This window comes from Chlorocebus sabaeus, chromosome 20 (genome assembly GCF_047675955.1).
Source record: "Chlorocebus sabaeus isolate Y175 chromosome 20, mChlSab1.0.hap1, whole genome shotgun sequence".
In the NCBI taxonomy this organism is placed as follows: domain Eukaryota; kingdom Metazoa; phylum Chordata; class Mammalia; order Primates; family Cercopithecidae; genus Chlorocebus; species Chlorocebus sabaeus.
This window is the reverse complement of record NC_132923.1, coordinates 103,484,988-103,510,816: the sequence shown is the minus strand read 5'-3', so window position 1 is coordinate 103,510,816 and position 25,829 is coordinate 103,484,988. Positions and strand designations below refer to the sequence as shown.

At 44.5% G+C, this 25,829-nt stretch overlaps 1 protein-coding gene across 7 annotated transcripts in view; it reads right to left on the bottom strand.

Annotated features, from left to right (window-relative positions):
- CSMD2 (CUB and Sushi multiple domains 2) overlaps window positions 1–25,829 on the bottom strand; it is a 654,890-nt gene that overhangs the window by 71,174 nt on the left and 557,887 nt on the right. For all 7 annotated transcript variants that reach the window (XM_037996751.2, XM_007979489.3, XM_073007520.1 and 4 more), the window contains 6 exons: window positions 22,955–23,143; window positions 19,746–19,923; window positions 18,249–18,394; window positions 4,450–4,530; window positions 3,850–3,963; window positions 959–1,147 (listed from right to left, as the gene is read on the bottom strand). In XM_037996751.2, the coding sequence (XP_037852679.2) occupies window positions 959–1,147; window positions 3,850–3,963; window positions 4,450–4,530; window positions 18,249–18,394; window positions 19,746–19,923; window positions 22,955–23,143 (897 nt within the window). The remainder of the gene's footprint in view (window positions 1–958; window positions 1,148–3,849; window positions 3,964–4,449; window positions 4,531–18,248; window positions 18,395–19,745; window positions 19,924–22,954; window positions 23,144–25,829) is intronic.

Sequence of the window (25,829 nt, the reverse complement as noted above, 5' to 3'; positions counted from 1 at the left end):
TCCAAAGCATTATCACAGCTACTCTGTCAGAGGAGGGGTATATGAAGGTTGCTTTGAGAATAAATGGAGTCCTGGACCAGGTCCGACTCACAGTACTCACTTAATAAAGTAGGAGCCTCAACTGTAGCAGCTGTGTAGGCGCATATCTTTATTAGAACAGATTAACACAGCCTTGGTTACATAGAATGTAGCTATTGATCTGGCCATGTAGTCTTTTTCATACCCTTCAGAAAGGAGGATCAGAAGCAGTTTGCATTCACATGAGGTAGACAACAGTATACATTCATGGTTTCCCCCAGAGCTATGTTACTTCTCCTGCTCTCTGTCATAATAGAGTATAAAGGGATGTGGACCATCTGGACATCTTGCAGAATATAACATATTGGTTCACTCTATTGAGGACATGATATTAATCAGATCTGAGGAGTGAGAAGGGACAATTAGTGCTTTGGCAAGATGCCTTTGCAAGATGCATGTGCTTCAGAGGGTAAGAGATAAATCCTACAAAGTTCTGCTGTGGAATTTTTAGGGTCCAGTGGTCTGAAGCATGCTGAGACATGCCCTCCAAATTAAAGGGCAAATTATTGCACGTTTTCCCTCTTAAAGCCAAAGCAGCAGCAGTTTGGTAGATCTCTGGGTTTTGGAGGAAGCACACTCTTCACTTGGGAATACTGGTATGACCTATTTATCTGTTGACATTAACAGGAACAGCTTTGAATGGGAGCTAGAGTTAAGAAAAGGTTCGGTAACAGGTTCAAGTTGCAGTACAAGCAGCTCTGCTGCTTGGGCCATGCCACCCCTCAGGTCCCACGGCCTTGGGGTTGCTGTGGTTAGGGAAAGACATCCTGTGGAGCTTCTGGCAAGCCCTGATAGGAAAACTGCAGCACAGACTCCTTGGGTTCTGGAGCAAGTCCATGTCTTCTGCAGCAGAGAACTAGGCAGCATTTGACCGACTTACCATCAAAAATCTCAAACTCATCATACTGCTTCTCGCTGAGGAAGTACTCCACTGTGAGGGAGATGTTATAGTCAGGCTCCACTCTCACCAGCCAAGAGCAGGTCTGGAACTGGGGATAGCTTCCAGGGTAACTCTGGCTCAGGATCACGCCTGTGGAGTCTGTCAGAAGCTCATTTGTTGGGCAGTGCACTTGGAGAAAGAAAGAGAAACACCAAGTATGTGGGGGTGGAGATGGAACTACAGCCAACACATTTGCTTTTCCCAATACAAAAGACAACCATTAGAAAATCAGTATTTGAGCACATTCAAGTCAGATCCCACATCCATCACTGTGCTGCTCCATGACATGAGGTGGCCTGAGATCCTGTGTCAATATTGCAGTCTTTCTGGGACTTGGGCTTTGCCAGTTGGTTGGAATCACTTCCTAGTTAAGTTGTGGGTTCTACTACCTGGTTTTGAGTAGGGGAGGATGGAACATACATACAGACAGCAGTAATGCTTCCCCAGATCCAAAGGAGATAATCTATAAAATGGGTTTTATTTGAACAAAGATGGTGCTGTATAGGGCAGAGGTAAGGACACGGGATTTTGAGTCAAAAACACCTGGATTTATAGCCCATCTCTGCCGCTTACTACTGGTGTGGTCTTGAACAAGTTATCTCCTCTCTGTGTGATGGCTTCTCCATCTCCAACACAGAGATAACACAGAGCTTACAGGGCTGTTGTGAGCATTATATAAAACATTATATGCTGGGTGCAGAGGCTCACGCCTGTAGTCCCAGCACTTTGGGAGGCTGGGGCGGGTGGATCATGAGGTCAAGAAATCGAGACCATCCTGGCCAACATGGTGAAACCCCATCTCTACTAAAAATACAAAAATTATCTGGGTGTGGTGGTGCGTGCCTATAGTCCCAGTTACTCGGGAGGCTGAGGCAGGAGAACTGCTTCCTGGGAGGCGGAGGTTGCAGTGAGTCGAGATTGTGCCACTGCACTCCAGCCTGGCAACAGAGCGAGACTCCATCTCAAAAACCAAAAACAAACAAACAAAAACAAACAAACAAAAATATATAATATGAAATAATATATGTAAAGCATGCAACATAGTGCTGCAATAAATTGTAGAGGGAATGATGATAACTGCATCTTGGACAGAAAGGTCCCAGAACTTGGCTGTGGCCTAATTAGTAGGATTAATATAGCTAAAGAAAAAAATGTCATTCTAAGGAAGACGTTGAGATTGGAACTTAGGAAAAGAGGAGCTGGAGGAGCAGGATTGGTTTTTTTGTCATCACCATGAATGGGAGGGAAGCTGCTGGTTCAGAGAGGCCCTTCTCCAGCACTGAGGAGGTGCTCTGTCCTGGAGCACAGACAAACATCACAGCAAACATCAAAGCAAACATCAAAGCAATTTCAGGACAATCCACTGCCATTTGCTTAGGTTGCGGACACCAAAGCAAAGTTCTGAGGACTAAATCGGCTTCTTCATTACATTGTTCTTTCAGTACAAAGGTGTGCATTGACAATAGTTGTAAGTATTCCGATCACTGCACACAGAGAAATCAGTATTTTGCAGTAGATGTGCCTTTAGACAGGCTTCCTGGGTATGCTGGATTCTGGGACACTGGTAAAAGGGAGTTTCTGGAACTGCAAGGCCAAAATTTAATCCCTGGATTACAATCTCAGGTAATGCTATTTTGGGTAGAAGACTTTGCTATGGGCTGTCCACCCATCTCACCTCTGCCTTCAGAGAAGTGAGGCTTGGTAATCAGCACTGGGGCTGGGCTCCTAGACAGAGTCTTGCTGTGGCCCAGAATTTCACAGGACTCATCCAGGCTTCTGCCTGAGTAGCTTTGAAAGGTACTCACTGACTTTTCCCAATAGAGCTTCCTTTTTAATTTTAAGGGGAGAAGGAAAACAAATGTCTTCTAGGAGGAAACTCACTTAGCTTTGACATGCTCCTGATTTCACTAATCCGATGACCAGCACAGGGCACTGAGATGTGGTGATACTTAAGTTCTCTTAGGCCTCATGATCCCCTCCTGCCTCTACCGGGTCTGCTATTCCTCACTGACAGTCCATATTGCAGGTTCTTCCTACTCTTGCTTTCACAGAAGTGAGGGAAAGGCTGACTTGTTTCCCCATAGGCTACTGAATATTTGCAGGTAGCAGTAGTTCTAGAAACAGTAGTTGCACTAGCGATAATATTAACAGCAGACATGGAGCAATTACTGCATGCCAGGCATCATCCTAAACTGGTTTATGTTATTAACCCATTTAATACCCCCATGGCATAAGTACTATTATTATTCTCAGTTTATAGAAGGGAAGACTGAGGGCAGGACAATCAGGTACCTTGCCTTAGGTCAGATGCCTGATGAGTGGAGACTATTTTTTGATCTTATTTGGGGTGACTAGCTGAAGAGAATTCATTTCTGTCAAGGCACAGTACACAGGAATAAAGACTGCTGTGGTCTCTCAGTTGCCTGGTTTGGCACACAGCACCTTGAGTGCATCCATGCATCAGTAAAGCAGGGATGGTGTGTGAGCCTACCCTTCCCTGAGGGCCCAGGGAGGGACTTCCTCCTTCCAGTACTCAGTATGCAATTCCAAGAAATTTCCAGGAAAGGAAAAAAAAGCAGGTGGAAATAGATGTGGCCACTGTGGCCAATTCACAGGTTCAGACATCAGAAGAGGGCAGAGAACCTATCTAGAGTGATCACTCACTCATTCCTCATGCACTCATTCATTCATCAGACAACATTTACCAAGGGAACTTTCATGTTATGGGGCAGTAACTGAGCTAAGAACTGGGAATAGAAAGAGGAACAAAACAAGGGCTTTGTTTAGGAGGAACTTCTAGGCCCCATACAGATGCGGATCCATGCAATTACCTTCACATATTGGGGGTGGGCCTTCAAACTGCAGGTAGGTTCCAAGTTTGCAGGTCAGAATTTCATTCCCCACTAAGGTAAAGCCAGGGAGGCATCTGTAGCGTACGATGTCACCTGTCAAAGAAAGACCAACATGTAGACTCTCTTAAGAAGTACGGTCAGGGATGATGGGCACCCATTTGTACCTTGAACACACTTCCAGGTGAGATAATCAGAGGAGGATCATGTTCTGTTCAGACTTAAATAACTAGCTCGGCTCCCATCAAATGGCCCAGACAACTGCTCCCCTCTCACAGCTCAGCCTCGCCTGAGCCTCGGAATGTTTCACATTTCAGGACATTTTATACTGTCTTGCATGGATTTATTTCTCAAAAAGATGCTGACTTGAATCACAGAAGAAAACTGTTTTCCTGGCTCCCCTTTTGATTTTATTTTGGGTGCAAACTCAGTGGACAGAACCTGCTGGCACAGGGCCTACTGTTTCTCTCTCCATAGACAGGAGCAGGGAGTAATGTCCACTGGCCCAACATCTCCCACCGCCACCTTCCATTCCTTCCCCAGTCCTGGGCTCGCAGTTCTTGCTGACTTGGGAGGTGGTACCTATGTTAAATTCTTCATTCTCTGTGACGACTTCGGCATTGGGGAGGATGGTGGGAGGAGGGCATTTGGTGAGTGGATAAGCTGAAAAGATAAAAGCAGGCAAGTCAGGGTAAGATCATCACTCTCCAGGTATGCTGTCATTCATTTGTTCAATTCTTCACTTTCTCATCCCTCATTTATTCACACACAGATATTCATGAGTACTTATCTGCAAACAGGGCAAGCTTAGCCAAGTCCTTTTTGCTTATCTTCTGTCATCCTTATTGAAATCAATAATAACAAAGGAGGGGAGATCTAAGAAGTCAGTGACATCATCACCAGCACTGAAGGGTGGGAGAGGAGCATTTTCTGAGTGCCTCGTGGATATTAGGTGTTTTATAGGCTGCCACTCAAACCCTCACAGCATCTGATTGTGCTGTGAGGTGCTCTTACTCTACTCGTGGGCAAGTGAAATTCAGAAAGGTGAAGTAAGTTCCTCAAGGTCACACAGGAATTAGGTGGCACAGGCAGGATTTGAATCCAGGTCTGGCGGCTCCCAAACCCTGTATCCTTCCCACCACTGAGCATCTACATGCTGTACGTGGCTTCTGCGATTACCCACTGAAGTCAGCTAACAAGCTGACCTTTCTGATCTTTGACCAGATACTTCTGGCTTCACAAATTTTCTAGACTGGAATTCATCCCTATGGGTAGAGACTGGATGATGCTAGAGGCAGGATGCTATTTACTGAGGCAAAGTTCAGTGTGGGTTCATAACCTGGCTTTTATTACTGGCACAGAGTCAAGTGCTATACAAGTGTTAGCTGCTCTTGCTGCCGCTACTATTGTTATTGTTGCTACTATTTCCAATCACCCCAATCCGTGCTATATTAAAAAAGTGTTCTTTAATAATACAAATATAATCATTATCATTGAAGAAAATTTGAGGTATTCTATGGAACAGTAGGAAGAACTCAAACTCATCCATTGCCCTCTCAGAGATAATGACTGTTAACCAATTACAGTACGTTCTTGGAGTGTTTATTCTCTGCATATATAAATATTTTTGTTTTACACAACTTGCATTATATGTTATATGTTTTGCATTGATCTTTGCATACTTACTATTATATTGCAAGAATTTCCCATATAATTAAATTTCTTCAAAAATATGATTGAAATAACTTCATAGGATTTAATCATACAGATTTACTAGAATGTATTTAACAGACACTCTGTTAACCATTTAGGTTTCCAAAAGTTTTGCAATTTAAAATAAAGCTGCAATGAAATCTTTTTTTATAAATGCATCTTTTATGGTTTTTTTCTTTTTCTTTTTTAACTAGAAAGGATTCAAGTATATGACCCTTTTGAAAGTACAGATGTCTCCTGCTGAATGTCAGTAATCTTTTCCTGGAAATCAAATGTTCTGTGTAAAGATATTAACTAGGAGCCTATATCCTATCATTTTAAGTGGGAAAAAATTATACTGTGTTGTACTTCAACCCAAAATACAAAAAGTAATTAAGACAAAATAAAATACCTAAATATATGCAACAACCATTATGTTAGTAGTTAAATACTTAAAACATCACAATCACCCAACAACATGACATGACAAAACAGTGCCTCTGTGCACTGCATACTGTACCATCAACATCCAGTGCACCGTGAAGTCTTGCAGCTTGAGACATTAGAAAACTCTAGGCAGAAAGAAGGTCTAGCTATGAAAGGCTTGGTGGGAATGCATTCAGGACTGGCGCTAGGTGGTAGAGTAGAGTTCACAATGAACAGCATGGAGTGACACCTCAGAGCCAGCAGCCTCTGAGACACACATCCCCGCCATGGAATTGGAGCCCCTTTCCAAAAGTCCGCGTGGGATTCTGACATTTTACCAAGTGTAGTTGGAATGCAACTTGAGACTTTCCCTGCATATAGATTTATTTAAAATGGTGTATTATGTTTTGGGGGATCTAAATGTAAATGTTTTCTGTAGATGCATTCGCTGAAATGTATTGAGAGATATGTAAGCTCTCTGAAATGTGGGTGTTAAAACTAAGAGGCACTCTTGAGGTAACCAAATGGGTTTACCTTTGATTTAACATAAACCAGGAAGGGCCACATCTGCGTTCGCTGCATGCTTCCATTTTGCCCTCCAGGAAAACGGTTCTCATTGATACTGTGAACAGAGTGACAGTTCCTCCAGCACTGGGTGCCATCATTCTTCTTTTACCCAGTTCATGTAATGATTGTCTATGGAGGGTTCACCCTGGGTCAGGCACTGTGTCAGGTGTTGAGGATACAAGAACAACCAAAACAAATACATTCCTTGCCCTCACAGAACTTAGGGCCAGCTGGGAGAGATAGTCATCTGTTTTAATCTTTGTTAACTTGCTAAACAAAAAAGCAGCATTTATTTTCTTTTAATTGGCATTTGATAACTAATTAGGCTAAGCATTTTTCACATGTTAATGGCCTATTTGCATCTCTCTTTTTAACTGTCTATTAAAAGAGTTGCAATAAACCAGTATGTTAGAAGTTTAAAGACTTAAAACATCACTTCATGATCACCCAAAAATATGGCGTGACAAAACAGTGCCTCTGTGCACTGCATACTGTGTCATCAACATCCAGTGCACCGTGAAACCTTGCAGCTTGAGACATTATAAAACTCTAGGCAGAAAGAAGGTCTAGCTATGAAAGACCTTCTTTGTCCCTATTTTTCTTATAAATTTGAAGAACTCTGAATATTCAAGGTTGACCTTAGCTGGTTAATTATATTTTCCCAGTTTATCATTTGCTTGGTTTTATTTATGGCACTTTTGATTTGTAGAAGTATTAAGTTTTTATGTAGCCAATTATACTTTTTCTTAATAAGTTAAAAAAAAAATTGGTGCCTTCCATTCTCAGCGTCATACTTATCTTTGAAACTTCTAAGGCATACTAAACTTTTCCAGGAAAAAAATGAATAAAAACAAATCCCTACTTAAATACAGCCTGGGTACTTTATATTTTGTGATTACTGTTTTGACTGCAGTGATTTTCCATTACATTTTAAAACTACCTTTTTTTTTTTTTTTTATAGCAGGGTCTTGCTCTGTCACCTAGACTGGAGTACAGTGGCACAATCATGGGTCACTGCAGCCTTGACCTCCTGGGCTTAAGCTATCCTCTCACCTCTGCCTCCCAAGTAGCTGGGACTACAGGCTCATGCCACCACACCTGGCTAATTACAATTTTATTATTATTTTTTTGGTAGAGATGGGGTTTCACAATATTGCCCAGGCTGGTCTCAAACTCCTGGGCTCAAGTGATCCTCCCACCTTGGCCTCCCAAAGTGCTGGGATTACAGGTGTGAGTCACTGTGCCTGGCCATAAAATTACAAATGTCTGTTTAATGGGGGAAGCTTATGGGATACTAAAAAGCAGCAAAACAAAAATTTCCCAACTCTTACCATCTAGGCATAAGTATTGTAAAGATTTTGCTGTAGGATCTTGGGTCTTTTACAGACACGCCCTCCCTGTTTCCCATCACACACACACACACACACACACACACACACACACACACACTCTCTCTCTTACCACATTGATGGTATCCCACTGTATCTACCATGTTATTGCTACAGAACTCTGGGGCAGGGGACATCCAAGGCTGACTCCCCATTTCATTTTGTGAATACCCTCCTTCTTCCCCTGGGGGGAAGAGGGTGAGGTGTTGAGAGAGCGTAGCCAGATTCTGGTGTGTGTGAACATGTGAACTACTGGGCGGTGGGCAGCTGCTTTATTAATGTTAGGCAGCAGTGGGCTCAGCAGCAGCCATTGTGAGCAATGGTCCTATCGTCTTCCTGGGAACATTATTCCTCAAGCTGCTGGGTGTGCTGGATTGGCCTTTCATTTGAAGCTTTTATTTATCTTTTTTTTTTTTTTTTTTTGGAAATGGAGTTTCGCTCTTGTTGCCCAGGCTGGATCCCAATGGTGTGATCTCAGCTCACGGCAACCTCCACCTCCTGGTTTCAAGTGATTCTCCTGCTTCACCCTCCCAAGTAGCTGGGATTATAGGCATGCGCCACCACGTCCGGCTGATTTTGTATTTTTAGTAGAGATGGGGTTTCTCCATGTTGGTCAGGCTGGTCTTGAACTCCCAACCTCAGGTGATCCGCCCACTTTGGACTCCCAAAGTGCTGGGATTACAGGCATGAGCCACCACACTCAGCCTCATTTGAAACATTTAAAACCAAATTAGCTTAGGAAAAAAAAACGTGAGCTCACATGGTTCATTTGAGCTTACCCAAGGACTGAGGCTCTGCTTTTGAATCTGGAGTCCATGCCCAGCTACTATTGAAATGCCTTTGTTTCTTGCTTGTATCTCTTTTTCAGAACATCACAAGGAGTGGTGAGTGTGGTCTAGGGTGGAAGTCCATAATCACTGCATTTTCTTGTGATACCATCACCTGAGTTTTTAAAATCACCTGCTTTTTCTTGTACTGAACAATATAAAATAAACATTTCCCTAAACCAATGAATTGTATTCTACATGAATGATTCTTTTTCTTTTCTTTTTCGAGACAGGTTCTCATTCGGTCACACAGGCTGGAGTGCAGTGGCACAACCATAGCTCTCACTGTAACCTCAAACTTTTGGGCTCAAGTGATCCTCCCACATTAATCTCCTGAGTATCTGGGACTGCAGGCATGCACCACCACACCCAGCTAATTTTTTTTTGGTAGAGGCAGAGTCTCACTATGTTGCCCAGGTTTGTACATGAATGATTTGTAATGACTGTATCTTTTCCTATCTCTTTCTCTCTAAGGATATATTTTAAATTTATAATACCTAATGTCTTACTATTTTTACATTTAGATTATTTCTAATTTCCCTGTTATAACATATCAAGCAATATCTTCATGCAAATATCTTTGCATAATTCCCAGAAGTAGGATTACTGGGTCCTAGGTTATATTCATTGGGAACCTTTGGATGTAAATAAATCAATTCAGACTAGAAGAAGCAAAAAGCCTCTCAGAGAAGAGAACCCAAAGGTTCTCTTTGCAGCGAGACTTCACAAAGGTAGAGGACAAGGGACTGAAGGCCCATCAGAAACCAAGGAAATTTTTCTACGTCTCAGTCATTCTCTTTCTGCACATAGGATTGTTCTATTTTTTGGTCCACATGGAAAGTAGAAAAGCAGCAATCCATTGCACTTGGATTTTTATCTTCTCTTTTCAGGAGATGGGTCCAGGCAAAAGTAGAATCTCTTGCGTCTTATTTCGAGTTCCCAAGAGAGAACATCTGAGTGCCCCCGCTGCAGTCAGCTCAGGTGTCCACCTCTGGTCCAAGCTTCTGTGGTTGAGGGGCAGGTGTGTGCGTGGAGGGGTGTCACAATGTAGAAACAGCTGCCAAGTGCCCACGGGAGAGGGGCAGTTAAAGAGAACATTATGAGTGGCACAAGCACCACAAAGTGATTTGAATGTGTAGCTAACGATATTGTGCTAAGGTTTTGATATGCAATTCTCAAACCACCTATCACTAAGTGGGCATCTTCCTGCAACCTTCCTAATTGGATAATCACTTAAAAAATTATCATGACATATGTGTACACTCGAGCTCTTAGCAGCGTTATTCACAAAAGCTAAAAGGTAGAAGCAACCCAACTGTCCATAGAGGGATGAACAGATGAACAAAATGTGGTATATACTAACATTATTAATAAATATAGACCACAAGTGTGGAATGCTATTCTGCCTTAAAAAGGAAGGAAACTCTGACACATGTTATAACATGGATGAACCTTGAAGATATTATGAATTCTGCATTTTTCTTTGATTGTTACTGCTGTTGTTTATGTTTGCCCAGTATAATCTCTGGCCATCCTTTTATCTTTAAACTGTGTCACATTGTCTTAGTCATGTTCCTGGTATAGAAAATATAGTTGAATATTGTTTAGGTTAATCTAAGTGTATTAGTCCATTTCCATGCTGCTGATAAAAACACACCTGAGACTGGGTAATTTACAAAAGAAAGAGGTTTATTGGACTTACAGTTCCACGTGGCTGGGGAGGCCTCATAATCATAGTGGAAGGTGAAAGACATGTCTCACATGGAGTCAGACAAGACAAGACAAGACAGAGCTTGTCCAGGGAAACTCCCATTTTTTAAAACCATCAGATCTTGTGCGACTTACTCACTATCAGAACAGCACAGGAAAGACCTACCCCCATAATTCAATTACCTCCCATCAGGTTCCTCCCACAACATATGGGAATTGTGGGAGTTACAATTCAAGATGAGATTTGGGTGGGGACACAGCCAAACCAGATCACTAAGAGTCTTTGTTTGTTAACAGGAAATTGAACTTTAATAAATTTGCATTTTTCATTATAATTGAATGATTTTATTCCACTGCTTTATCTTATTTTGTGCTTGCTGTATCTTTGTCCTTGAATAGTTTGCTTTGTTTTCTGCCTTTTATATTTGGATTATCTTTTACATGTTTTTTTCTTTTAGTGATTTAGAAGTATTCTATTTTAAATATATTAGTGACTAAAATATATACTCAAAATCCTTATTTCTATAGTGATCAAAGTCAACAATTGGATAGTAGATATTGATTCCACCTTCACAAATGATAAGGACATTCTCTTATCCCTTTTCCACCTTCTTGCACATTTATTAATATAAAATAGTTATTTTTAGTCTTTTAAGAATTATTGTATTTGCACTGCTTTGAATTCATGTTTCCATTATTATTTAGCTTTAAGTTTGTGCTTAGCTAGTATCAACACTTCCCATTTTTATCTTTTCTTTTATACATCTTGTCTATTTTGAGTTATTGGTTCATCTGGAGTTCATCCAGAGTTACAGTCACCTGGAGTTACAGTCCAGCTTCAGATAGAGTGGCACTAATTGTAAACTCTTGAATCCCTGCAAATAACAATTTCCTGCATTCACACGTGAAGCCCCCAACTTTTTCTCCCCCTTCAACATCACCTCCTTCATTTTCTGTAATCTAATGTCAAAAATTAGCCTGAGAGTAATCTGATTTCGGTTCCCTTGAGCTAACTTGCTCAGCCTGGATTCTTATAGATTTCCCCTACTCCTCATCCTTATAAGTTGAAAAGACTGCCAGCTTCTTTTTTATTTCTCTTGGTATACAGAGAGCTCCTTTATATACACAGGTTTTCTTTCATCTCAGAAAAGTTTTTTCATTTCCATTTTGTTCCTTTCTTCCTGAATGCTTGTTATCAGTGTCTTGGCTCTTTGTCCACTGGGTCTCCTTATTTCTCATCTTCTATCTTCTCTCTACCACTTTCACGCCTCTGCCCTTCTCCGTATTTGTGTTGCGATTTTCAGGTTTGTCCTCCCCATCTTTGCATTGTTTTTCTACAGTGTTGCTTCTTCTCTCTGCTGATTCTTGTGCTGATGAAAATTATGCTATTCTGTTTCTTTTCAGTCTTACTATTTTTTAGTATCTAGTTTCCCTTGGAAATAAAAGTTTTAATTTGGAGCAGCCACAAAGGTATGGGAGAAGTTGGAAGTATAGTACAAAAATCTTTTTCCATGAACCATTTGCTAGTAAGTTGCGAGCATGATGCCCTATAACCCCAGAATATCTTAGTGTATTTCCTACAAACAAGCACATTCTCCCACATAACCACAAAACAACCATCAACATTGGGAAATTAACACTGACATATTACTGCCATCGAATCTTCACATCTCCTTCAAGTTTCACTTGTTTTTCCGATAAATTCCTTGAAAATTTATTGATCCAGTTCTCAATCACATGTTGCATTTCATTATCATGTCTCTTTGGTCTCCTTTAGTCTGGAACGGTTCCCCTGTCTTTACTTGACCTTCAGGACTTTTACACTTTTGAAGATTGCCTGTCGGGGAGTTGACACTATGTCCTTCAAGTTAGGTTTGCCTGGTGTTTCCTCCTGATTATGTTCAGCTTATGCTTCTGCGACTGGATAATCACAGAACTGATGCTAGCTTCTTCTCACTGCATCCTCTCAGCCAGGGTATGATTTCAATTTGTCCCATTATCGATGAGGTGGGTGTGTCTTCCAGTCTTCTCCACTTCTTTTTCCTTTTGTTATTATTGTGTGTGTGTGTGTGTGTGTGTGTGTGTGTGTGTGTGTGGTGATGAATAGTCTGAAGTTATGTAAATATCCCATTCCTTAAACTAACTTGTAATTGCCTGGGCGTGGTAGCTCATGCCTGTAATCCCAGCACTTTGGGAGGCCGAGGCAGGCAGATCACGAGGTCAGGAGATGGAGACCATCCTGGCTAACAAGGTCAAACCCCGTCTCTACTAAAAATACAAAAAAATTAGCTGGGCATGGTAGCGGGCGCCTGTAGTCTCAGCTACTCTGGAGGCTGAGGCAGGAGAATGGTGTGAACCCAGGAGGCGGAGCTTGCAGTGACAGTGAGCTGAGATCGCACCACTGCACTCCAGCCTGTGCAACAAAGTGAGACTCCATCTCAAAAAAAAAAAAAAAAAAAAAAAGTTGTAATTAATGTCTGTGTGGATATACATAGTATTCTGCTTGATTCAATACCATTTCTTGCTATTTTAAAAGACTTTGATTCTCCAATTATTCCCAATATGGTCAGTGAGAACCCCTCCAAGCCAGCTTCTATGTCCCTTTGACATGTCTCCATCATGCCTTGGGCATTTCCTTACTTTCTGCCATAAGATATTCCTGGCTTGTTTTCTACTTTCTCTGCCCCAGGCTTGGGATCAGCCATTTCTTCAAGAAACCCTGGTCCATTTTAGCAGAAAATGTTGTTTAGGAACCAATGCCTAGATTCAGGAACTAATGAGCTAGATGTGCTTATTACTATTGAAGAATCACCGCTCTGAAGCCTTCTCAGTAGAAAGAGCTAAGAAATGTATGTGCATACGCACATGTACTCATACATGCCCCACCCACACACTCATATTTTCTTCCATTTCTCTACACATTGAAAACCACAAGTTCACACTGATACATCCAATTCAAATTTAACACCATTGGGTATATTATAATCTTTGCTCTCTATATAGTTCTAACCCTCTTCTCTGACAGTGAGACACCTGCCTTCTATTGTCCTTAAGGTATTAACTTATTTGATCAATAACTCATCTGGAACCAAGGTCTCATTTCTGCTGACCCCTCCCTCCTCACTCTACTTGGGCTCTGACTTCCTTTGCTGGGCTGATCTTTCTCTGTGTGGATGCCCGACTTCCTCTGCTTGGGCTCCAATACCCTACATAGGTGTCTGCTCATCCTGCACAGAGCTCTGACACCTTGTGTCAGCTCCATCCCTGTACAGATACCTAAACTGCAGTTGCCCATGCCAGGCAGCCCATCAGTGTGGCTCCCCCTGACACCCCAGCCTGGGCTACAGTGGTTCACACTCCCTCTTGCCTGACAAGTATGGATGCTGTATTAGTCTGTTCTCACACTGCTAATAAAGACATACCTGAGATTGGGTAATTCATAAAGGAAAGAGGTTTAATTGACTCACAGTTCAGCATGGCTGGGGAGGCCTCAGGAAACTTACACTCATGGGAGAAGGGGAAGCAAACATGTCTTTCTTCACATGGCAGCAGGAAGGAGAAGAATGAGAGCCCAGCGAAGCGGGGAAGCCCCTTATAAAACCACCAGATCTTGTGAGAACTAACTCACTATCATGAGAACAGGATGGGGGAAACTAGCCCCCATGATTCAGTTATCTCCACCTGGTCCCTCCCACGCCATATGGGGATTATGGGAACTACAATTCAAGATGAGATTTGGGTGGGGACACAACCAAACCATATTAGATGTCTTTGCTTTGTCCCAACTCACAGCTTTAGGACTGAATTGTTCAAGGGGGGAAGGGAAGAGATTTAGCTTTTCTTTATCTCTTGGCCAGACCTTTCTTTTCATTTGTGTGCTGTCTGAACATTTCACCTGTTATTTGGAGTCTATGTTATCTAGATTTATACTAGAAGATGCTTCCTCAAATTTATTTCTATTACTTCTAGTTCCTAAACCATGTTTTCTTCAAGGGCATTTTTCTCTGTAATTCAAATTTCATGTTCTAATTTTTAATGTTATAAAATCTTTCACAGGTCTCCTTAAGGTGTTTTTCCTTTTTCTTATTGATCCTCATATGAAAAGAAAGTTCCTTAGGGCTGTTTGCCTGGAGAAAGGCAAAAATTCTTTCCCCAGCCCCACTTTCAGTGTCCACTTTTTGCAAGTCTAGCTCCTTTTTTTCTTTAGTTCTTATCTTGAATATCCACTCTTAGGTTTTCCACAATCACTTTGCATGGAATTCTCCAAGTTTTTGTTTACTATCTTATCCTTTTATGTCTTTTGTAGCATTGGTTATGATTCACAAAAATTTTGTCCTCTTAGTTACTCATTATCTCTCTCTCCTTGGAGCAGGAAAGCTGTCTGGGGAGCAGACATTTCACAGAGCAGGAAGCATGAACACTCAGTAACACAGGAAAGCATGCTCTGCCTCATCACAAGCACACAAGTGAAATGACATTTCATGCATCTACCAGACTGGTAGAAATGTAAAGTCTGCTAAAACCCCGTGTTTTCAAGGATGTAGAGCAATAGGAACTCTATTTCAGTTGCTGGGAAGAGTGTAAATGGTTATAACTGCTTCTAAGATAAATTGGGCATTACCTAGTGAAACTAAATACGTGGATATTTACAATCTCACAACTCCACACAGACATGTACTGAAGAGAAACCCTTGTAGGTGTTCACAATAAGGAATAAGCAACAATGTTCATATTGCTTGAAATGAAACAACTTAAGTGTTAACAGTAGACTAAATACATTGTTATATTTTCATGCAATGAAATCATACAGCATTGAAAAATGAGTTAAGTATAGTCACATGCACCAACAAAAACTCAGTTTTGAGTGAGAAAAGAAGGTTGCAGAAGAACATTTATAGAATGATTGTCTTTACGTAACAGAAATAACATGCAAAATTAAACAACATATTTTTGGAGACACACATATGGAGTAAAATAAAAAGAAAAGCAATGAATGATTAACTGAAAGTACAGGATCATGGTTAACTCTCAGGGTAGGGTAGGGGAATGTCTTGAGGAAGGAACAGAGCTTCCAAGGCGTAGGTGTTCTTTGTCTTAGGCTCAACGATGGTGTTCATTTTATTACTCTTTAAACTGCACATACGTGTTACATATACTTTTTATATGTAGGATATATTCCACAACTTACCAAAAGTTCTATGAGGCATGGAATGTGCCTCTCTTGCTCACTCATCCCCTAGTCCAGTGCCTCTCCCACTTGAACCTGCTGATCTGGGCACAGCAGTTCCTCCTCTCTTGCCCCAGACCCTTGCCTGCTCCTGTGGTCAATGAAGCCTTGGGCTATGGTCTAAGCTGGGAATGAATGGCTGTTTTAATCCATTCAGGCTGCTATAACAAATTACCATAGACTGGGTGACTTCTAAACAACAGAAATTTAGTCATCACAGTTCTAGAGGCTGGGAAGTCCAAGTTGAAGGGACTGGCAATTTTGATGTCTGATAAGGGCCTGCTTACTGTTTCATGGACAGCTGTCTTTATGCTGTGTCCTCATGTGGTGAAAGGGGCACATGAGTTTCCTGTGTTTCTTTTCTTTTCTTTATTTTCATTTTATTTTTTTTGAGACGGAGTTTTGTTCTTGTTGCCTAGGCTGGAGTGCAATGGCATGCTCTTGGCTCACTGCAGCCTCTGCCTCCTGGGTTCAAGCGATTCTTCTGCCTCAGCCTCTTGAGTAGCTAGGACTACAGGCATGTGCCACCACACCTGTCTAATTTTGTATGTTTAGTAGAGATGGGGTTTCTCCATGTTGGTCAGGCTGGTCTTGAACTCCTCACCTCAGGTGATCCACCCGCCTGGGCCTCTGTGTTTCCTAGCTCTTTCCACTGAGAAGGCTTCAGAGCAGTGATTCTGTAGGTCTCTTATAAAGGCACTAATCCCATTCATGAGGGCTCTGTTGTCTGACCTAATTGCCTCCCAAAGGCCCCACCTCCTAATACCATCACCTTGGGGGTTAGGATTTCAGCATATGAATTCTGGGGGGACCTAAGCATTTACACCATAGCAAGGGCCTTATGTCTCATCTGAGAGACAGAAGGAGCACTATGCCCTTAGGCAAGCACTCTCACTGAAAGACCTTACTGAGAAGAACTTGGAAATAAGGATGGCCTGGGGCTGTGCTGAGCCTCCTTTACCTGGTTCTGGTACAGGTGAGGGCTCAGGAATAGGAACAAGAGACCTGGCCTAGCATCAAGGTAACTTCACACCAAGACTGTCAATATCTAAATATAATGCAAATAATCATGACAATGACAACTATTAGAACTATAATTTACTAATCATCTTTTGTACTCTGTGCCTAGAGCTAAGGATTTCCAAGCATTGTTTCATTTAACTCTAGGAGGTTAAGTACTTATATTATTCCTATTTTGTGCATAATAACATTGAGGCTCAGAAAGGTGAAACAACAGACAAGGTTACATAGCTTGTATGTGTCAGAGCCAAGGTCTGAACCTGTCTGTGACTCTGAAGTCCATACTCTATCACTCTATAGGAAAGTCACAAGTCAAAATGACAGAGCCTTAAAGCCTGGATCTCATTAGTGGAGCGACAAGTGTGCCCAACAAGAGGGGCATGGGAACTGAGCAGATGGAGAGGGCAGAGTCTCATTCCCACATTGCACTCACCCTGGATGATAGCTCCTGGGAATGGCAATCACAGCTACTTAGGCTCTTTACATCCTTGTTTCTCTCTGTCAGTTTCTGTTTCTTTCACTGCCTCTTTCACAGTCTTAGTGTGTTTCTGCGAGTGCATGCATGATGTAGTAACACTGTATAGTCACACCAGAGCAGATACTGTAACACATACTGCAGGGGCTGGGTTCTGTTTCCAGTTCTATCTACATGGTTTTGGGCAAGTACTTGAGCCTTCCTTTGCCCCATTTCTTCATTTGTAAAATGGGGGTAAGGATATTTGCCTTACTACCTCACAGAATTCTTACAGGTCACAAACTCCAAACCTGTAATTCTACAGGTGAAGAAACTGAGGTCTCAAGTGGGGAAGGGACCTGTACAAGGTTTCACACAGCTGGCCCCAGGTGGAGCTGGGAATAAAATCCAGCTTTCCTGATTTCTGGTTAAAATATCTGCAGTGATCTGTAAACTGCAAATATGTGCATCATTCCATAGAAGGGCACAAGTCCACAGAGAACATTCTATAAGTTTCTCTAGGCAATTCCACTATAATAAAAATGAGGAAATATCCAGATCCCTAACTTGGGACTCGTAGAAGAAAACAGGCTACCAGTAAAGACATACCTACCCTGAATTGTTCATACTCTTCCTACTCGAAATCACAATGCCTTCATTTGTGCACAAAAACACAGTGCTCCTTGAGAGGTCAGCAGAGGCCCTAGATCCCTTTGGAGAGGGAGATCGTGCTAGAAAATGCTAAGGGACAAGCTGGGGCATAGGTATAGGGACGACTCAGCCAGTGAGTTGATATGAATGAGTGGACTTGGCACCAAGGATTGGGCTTCTGTGCCTCTCTGCCCTGGCAGTGTGGAATAGGAGGAAAACTTGCATTTACAGAACCCTGCGCTGAGAGCTCTCACATAGGCTAATACATTTAATTCTCATAACTCTGAAGACACTGAGGCTCCAAGAGATTATTCAACTCACTCAAGGTCACTTGATCTGCAAATGGTGGAGCTGGGAGTCAAGCTCAGCCTTGACTTGAAAGCCTGGCCCTTCCCACCAGGCCAGGTTTCCATACTGACCGGAGAAAGCTATGGCGAAGATTCCCCCTGTGGCTGCGTCGCGGTGGAACTTGAGCAGGACCTGGTTGGATGAGCTGTGCACTGTTTTCTTGGCCATGCTCCGGGTGAAGACGCCGAGCCGTGGTGCTGTTTGCTGTGGCCCATCCCTGTACATAGGAAATAAGGTCCTGGCATATCACTAGTCATCACAGCTGCCTGTTCCACTTAGTGACATCGGTGGCCTTAGGACAGACCTGGAGTGGGAAGCTATGATTCTTTTTGTACCAAACTTCCCCACACCATGCCCTAGACACCTCTCCCAACCATTCCCAACTTGGTCTCCCAACATAGTTGATAGAATCGGTGAAGCTCACACTGATTCCTCATTCACCTGATTCTTCACCAGCCCAATGGGCTCCTGGGGGAAATTCAGGCTCCATGGAGCAAGGGTGTGGGTCTTACCACAGGTCCTCTCAGTCTGGGGCAGCACTAGGACAGGGCTCAGGAGCTGGTGTAGGAACCTGCTGCTATGCACACCGGCTCCATTTCCTTGTCTTCCAAGCAAAGAGTATACCCACAATGCCTTCTGGGGCAAAGGATTTCTTCCCTGAAACCTTATCTAACCCCTCCTATCTGTTCCTAGCCATTGCTTGGAAATCATGCTGGAACTTAACCTGGGGCAGTCTGGTTACAGTTATCCAAGCCCTGGGAATTTTGGAAGAGAATTCCCCTAACCCCTGATGATTCCCAGAATGGCAGTAACCACCAAACGAAGGAATTTTAAAATTATGTGCTCTTCCACAGATCCAGTGGTTTGGGAAGAAACTGTCCAGGGAACTGCACATATCAAATGCTAATTTGTATTCCCAATTTAAAATTAACTCTTGTTATATATAACTACATAACTCAGAGCTGAGCTGTCCAATTCAGCCACTGCCAGCCACACATGGCTATTTACATTTAAATTATCAAGATTAAATAACGTTTAAAAATCAGATCCTCAGTCATATCCAAATGCTCTGTAGCCAGTGACTACCATATTGGCCAGCATACACATAGAACATTTCCATCACTGCAGAAAGTTCTGCTGAAAAGTGCTGGCTCAGCACCATATGACCAATGGGACATCACAAAATTTCACTTCAAATCTCTTCAATTAGTCTGGGTGGCTGAGCCCAGGTACATGTAGAATGTTGGTTTGAACTCTGGAAATACTAAGAAAAGTCTGTGTACCCATGCCTACTCCTGTTAACACACCTGTTGGTACTTTCCCTGGCCCTGGCGGGGCTGCAGGCTGGGAGCCACTGCCCTCCCATTCCTCTCCCTTCAAGGAGCCATAATGGCCCATTGCAGCTGAGCCCCATTCCACTATGTTTATTTGAAACCCAGGAGGCTGACAGCCTTTAAAACCACTCAGTTCTTGGTTTTTCTAAACCAGTAGATAACTGACGGGTAACCCAGTGTAGAACCCCACTAATGCTCTTATCTAATTGGCTGTTGACATGGCACCTGGCCTACCAGATGGTGATGAAATCTCCAGAGGGCTCTGTCTGCAGCAGGCTGAGGTTGAGGCGGACGCCATGGCCAATGGGCACAGTGATCAGCCAGACACAGTCCTGGGAGCTGGAGTACGGGCTAGGGAACCCCGGGGAGTACACAGTGCCGTTGGAAGAAGTGATGTTCCCGCCACAAGGGACTGCCAAGAAGGGAACACAAACGTAAGTGCAGGGCCTCGGTACCCACCTAAGAATTCAGATGGCTTCATGAGGAACTCCCAGCTCCTAGAACTAATCATCCTGTCAGGGAGGTCAGGTGGGATGTGGGAGGGGAGGCCAAGCTGACGATGGCCACACCTGTTTCTACCCACCAGTCCCCACACAGAACACCCTGGCTAGCTCTCAACTGTCACTGCAGGCCCCTCTGTGTGTCTGCCTCAGCCTCCCTCTTTCTCTTTCTTATGAAGAGAACTGCCAAGAAGAAAGGATGCACTGAAGCTGTCCCCTTTCCCTTCCCAGCAATGGGAGGAAGCCGATGTTAGGGTCAGAGCTGCAGTGCTTTTGCTGGGAAGAGCTAACAAATTGGGAAAATCTTTCTTTCTTTGATCTGCTCTTTCTAGAATGGTACTAGTGGTCTAGACTTTGAGTTGAGGGTTCCTGGGGTGAGGCTAAGGTTGGGTTCAAATCATAGCTGAACCATTTATTGAGCAGATACTCTTAGATAAGTAATTCAGCCTCTCTGAGTCTCCATTTCCTCGCCTGTAAAATGGGACTAAGAATACCTCCCCCATAGGATTGTGGTGGTGATGAGGTGAAACAATGCAGGCAAAATGTTCAGTCCAGGCGCCGGAAGAGGAGGCATTTGCTATGTAGATAAGATCCTCTCTCCTTATCTTCCTGTTCCCCAAAAGCAACACCCAATTTTAGTCTCACTGATTTAGGCCTCAGGCAGGGGGATGAAGAGACTTTGACATCTTCATGGTATTCAAAGTCAGTCACCAGGGAGGAAAACAGACAGGGATGGTGGACAAAAATCCCCAAACACCATGGTCCAGAATAATGAGTGTTGTAGCTGACATGGGGCATCGAGCAGACATCTGGACGGGGCAGACTAGACTGAGAGAGAATCCCAATAGACTCCAAGCAGAGGCCAGGGGTCCTGTGAATGCACATACATCCTGAAAGTGGTACACAGGTACATGCCATCCCTGCTACATAAGCTGAATATCTCCTGGGTGCCAGGCACTGCCTGGGAGACAGTGGGGAGCAAGGTACTCTAGTTCTGTCCCAGGCATGCACACTACTGGGACACAGCCAAACACACCAGCATCTGTAGCACAGGCTGGACCATGTCATCATTGTGAATGCCACAGGGGTGTTTGGGGGAGCCCTGCATCTGGTTTTGTAAGAAAGGATTTTTTTTGTTTTTGTTTTTGTTTTTGAGATGGAGTCTCGGTCTGTCGCCCAAGCTGGGGTGCGGTGGCGCGATCTCGGCTCACTGCAAGCTCCGCCTCCCAGGTTCATGCCATTCTTCTGCCTCAGCCTCCCGAGTAGCTGGAACTACAGGCGCCCGCCACCACGCCTGGCTAATTTTTTGTATTTTTAGCAGAGACGGGGTTTCACCGTGTTAGCCAGGATAGTCTTGATCTCCTGACCTTGTAATCCACCCGCCTCAGCCTCCCAAAGTGCTGGGATTACAGGCGTGAGCCACTGCGCCTGGACTTGGATTCTTGGTATAATTCACATTTATACTCAGACCTAAGGGATGACTAGGGCTAAGTAGGCAAGGTAAGAGAGAGGAATGCTGTATGGGAAAGGAACAACATATGCTAAGACCCAGAGGCAAGAAAACATGGCACACTGGAAAACCAAGTATTTCAGCTTAGCTGGAACATAAAATCTGTAATAGTGGAGAATATGGGAGGTCAGCAGGGGCTAGGCCCTAACCTAAGGGTCATGTGTGCTATATCAAGCAGCTTAAAATTTGCCATAAGGGACATGGGAGAAAGCAAGAGAGTATGGTGTCAGAGAAGCCAAGGGAAGAAGGTTTCTGAGGAAGAAGAGGAGCTTCTGGCTCAAGCCAGCAGACTGAGAAAGCGCTGCTCTTTTCTCTCTCCCATTATGCCATAAAAAGACAAACAAGGCATGAGAAGGGAAGAAAGCCCACGATGAGGCTTGTTGCACAGCACGTGATGGGGCAACAATTGTGGAATGACCCACTGGTTATGCATAGCAGAGCTCTGAAAATCTGAAAAATGAACTGAGGCTATAATAGTTTTAGAAATCACAGTTTTACATTCCAACACCAGAACAGCTCAGTTTCGCAAACAAGGTCCCTCTTTCCATTGAGAGTTAAACTGAGAGTTTGAGTCTGAGAGTGAGCCATCTGTGAAATCCTTCAGCTCTTGTGAAATATAGATGAGAAGTTCCATTTTACTGAGGAAGAACCTGAAGCTCAGAGAGGCAAAGGGGTTTGAGTTGGAGCCTGGGGTAATCTGATCCCAGACCTGGAGCACTCTTTCCTGGGTTATTGCCCTTGCTAAGGCTTCCTCTTTCAAGACAAATTCCTGCCTCTCCTCCAGGAAAATGCTGGGCTGCCAGAATGAAGAGGGAAGGCAAATGGAACTGAAGTATGCAGATGAGGGTGGAGGCAGCACAAGCTCTTGGTCACCTTCCATCCCGGTTCTGGGTAAGGAAGAAGACCCAAGGAAGTGCCACCTCCAGCTCCCTGACAGATCAACTCAGGTCTCTCCAGTCCCGTGTAGGAGGAGAGTATAATGGGGCAGGGAGGGGGAAGATGAAGAGGGGAGCAAGAGAGTTCTTAGAAAGAGGCTTCATCCTCTTCTCCCTTTGGGAAGGTGCCTGGATTAACTCTACCTCTCCAGCCCTCAGCACACATTGGGCTCCCACTCCCTCACGTGGAACCTTCCCTTCCAGTGGGGGTCCTCCAGCCTGTCAGGGTGGATCTTCCCCAGGGCTGGGTATGTCTTCCTCTTGGCTGTGGCCTACGTCTCCTCCAGGTCCTCCCTAGTGCTGGCCCAGAGCCCTGTCACCAGGACCCTCTCCGTGGAGACGCCGGGCCACACCATGTGAAAACAGGATGGACCATGGTTTGCCTGGACCTCCAGCCCTGGAGATCCCATGGAGCAGGCAGGTGGAACAGGGGATTGCTCTGGACCAGTCTCTACGAGCACCTGAGGAAGAACTGCTGGGGATGAGGGAGGGACATACCTTCACACTTGGGCAGGGGGTAGTCCCAGTTCCGGTTGGTGCCATGTTGACATGTGAGGACAGGATGTCCAGTCAGTTGATACCCTGGGAGGCACTCAAAGGTCACTGATTGTCCCACGTTGTAGCCAGCTCCCCTCACAATGCCATTGGCAAAGGGCTCTGGGTCTGGGCACTCTTGAAGTTCATAGGCTGGAAAAGATTGGAAGAAAAAGTTGCTTTATTCTCTCCGACCAGAAAATAGGAGTGGCAGAGAGCATAGTGGTAAAGCCTCAAGACTTGGACTCAGATGGACCTTTGTCATGTACGAGTCGTTGGCTTTGGGTAAGTAATTTAACTTCTGTACGCTTCAGTTTTCCTGTGTATAGAATGATTATTTTGAGGACTACGTAGGATAACACATACATAGCTCTTTCCACAGTACTGGCACATGGTGAAAGCTCAGTAAATAGTATCTATTATTAGTAATTCCATAGGAAAAGAAGACTCAAGGAAGACATTGCTCAACTGAACCTCTATTCACCGAGCGCCACTGGGGGCCAGGCGCTGGCCTAACTCCTTTCATGTTGCTTATCTCATTGAACCTTCACAACCAGGATCAAGTTCCCAGACATAGGAAGCGGCGACGGGCGGAGTTGAGTTGGTTCTTTCCAACTCCGAGAGATCAAAACCTCTCAGGAAGGAAGAAATCTGGTGGGAGTAAGTCAAATCTGTGGCAAGGTGAGAAGCTTTTCAGAGGGAGTAGCTGGGCTATGGGACGTGTGACTGTCATAAAGCAAGTCCCTTCAAAGAGCAGGGAAGCTGCTTCCATGAGAGTGGGTGGCCTGATTCTATAGGAGATGCCTCCGTGGAAGCAGCTGAGGTCAGTCCATCAGGGAGAGGCCAGTGAGAGATTCCTGAGCAAGGCCTTTGATGAATTGGGTCCACAGGACACAGAACAGCCTTTGTGGCAGTAATTGGGCCCACTCCACTCAGGAAATTGGCAGTGGGAGGGGAAAGAATGTTCCTACAATGGGAATCCTCGGTGGAAGTAGTTGGGACTGGCTGGATGCTCCTTGGAAATAGATGTGTTTCTTATACGTAATAACAACGTCAATAACACGGATCTCGAAGCTAACATTTCCTAAGCGCTCACGTGATAATGGTGGCTGTGTTTCCATTCAGTACCTCACAGGGAAGTCTCAGGGGAGGAATTGGGCAGGTTTTCCTGGGAAATCATCGAGGTAATTGGGTGCAGCCACATGGGTGGGGCGGCTGCTCAGCCCCAGGACAGGCCTGGCCCTGCGGCACCGGGGTTTGGGCCATTTGGCAATGAAAGTCTTAGCGAAAGCAGGGAACCTTTTGCCCAGGGAGGCAACCCAATGGGATGGGTTGGGTCTTTGCAGAAAGGCTCAGGGTAACCATGTGGACCTAGAGATGGGGACAGAATGAAGGGAGTGGCTGTGTGTGAGAAGCCAGGAGCAGCCTTGATGAGAGCAGCTGGGCCTCTCCTACAGGAATCATCTCCAGTGGAAGGATCTAGGCTCTTCAAAAAGACAGAAACTTCAGTGAGAGTACCTCGACACTGAGAGAAACCTCAGAGCCTGTTCCCCTGGAAGAAGCTTCAAAGGGAGAGGTTGGCCATATAAGGCAGAAATAAACCCTAAGAGGAGGAAGCATGAACTTCCCCAAAGAAGGACTCCTCACGGGGGCAGGTGGGTTTGTCCTAAAGGGACACAAGTGGTGACAGTGGGAACACGCTTCCAAATAGTGCCATAATCAGGTAGACACCATTTCAACCAAAATGACATTATTTTAAGACATTAATGATGATGATGCCTAGCATTTGGGGACAGTTGTACGTCTTAGCTATTTCCCCAAGTTCTTTATAAACAGAACCCTCCTGAGAAATTGTCATGGAACACATTAAGCATGTAGGACCGGGAGGCCTGGCTAGGAGTTCTTTATGCTGCCACTAAGAACTTAATGGGAATCTTTACTCGAAGAAGAGAAAAGAAGACCCTAGCATGGGAAGTGCAGAGTGTCAGTTGGAGGAATTTTGAGAAAGAGTAAAGAGTTGGACTTCTAAGGAAAGTTGAGGGGCCATAGAGAGTTGGGTCTGTCCCCAGAGAAAAAACCTGGGGAGAGTGGTCAGAGCTTGCTTACAAGGTGCAGCTCCATATGGCAGAGGAAGGTGTAAACGGAGAGTGTGGGCTTATGGTCAGGGAGAATTATTTGGGCCTATCACAAACGATGAGGTCTCTGTGGGAGTACTTAGGCCTCTGGCCCTAGAGACAACCTAGCCCGAGAGGTTGGGATCACCTCAAATGAGAAGCCTTAATGGGGGTGTAGCCCAAGTCTGAGTGGGGCAGGTGCCCCGGCACCATGTGTGGCTCCACAGGAGTCCTTGGGACTGTGGCAGACAGGTGAACGCTGAGGGAGTAGCTGGGCCTGGGACTGAAGGCGAACATCTAGGCGAGTCCTGAAGGTCACACACTTGTGGGAGGAGGGGGCCCATTACAGGGTGGAAGCCCCGTTGGACGTTGCTGTGCCTCTCACACGTTGGGCCAACTCCTGGTGGAGGAGCTGGGTGTCTGAAGGCAACTCGCTGCCCCCTGGCCTTCCTACACAGGCAAAGTCTTCAGAGGAGGACTGGGCCTCTGGAGGCTGCAAACCTCAGCAGCAGAGACAGGCCCATCCCAGGGAGGCACGCTAGCCCTGAATGTTGGCTTGTCGTCCAGGAAACCTCAGGGGGACAGAGGGGCCCCTTGTGCAGGGTGGCCATTGTGGCAGCATTTCCCAAGGTGGGGGCTGGGGAAGCAGGGGCGAGTGAGCCCAAGGCCAGGGCTCTGTGGGGGTAGTTAGGCCTCTTCTGTTGGGGGAGTCAATGGAGAATCTG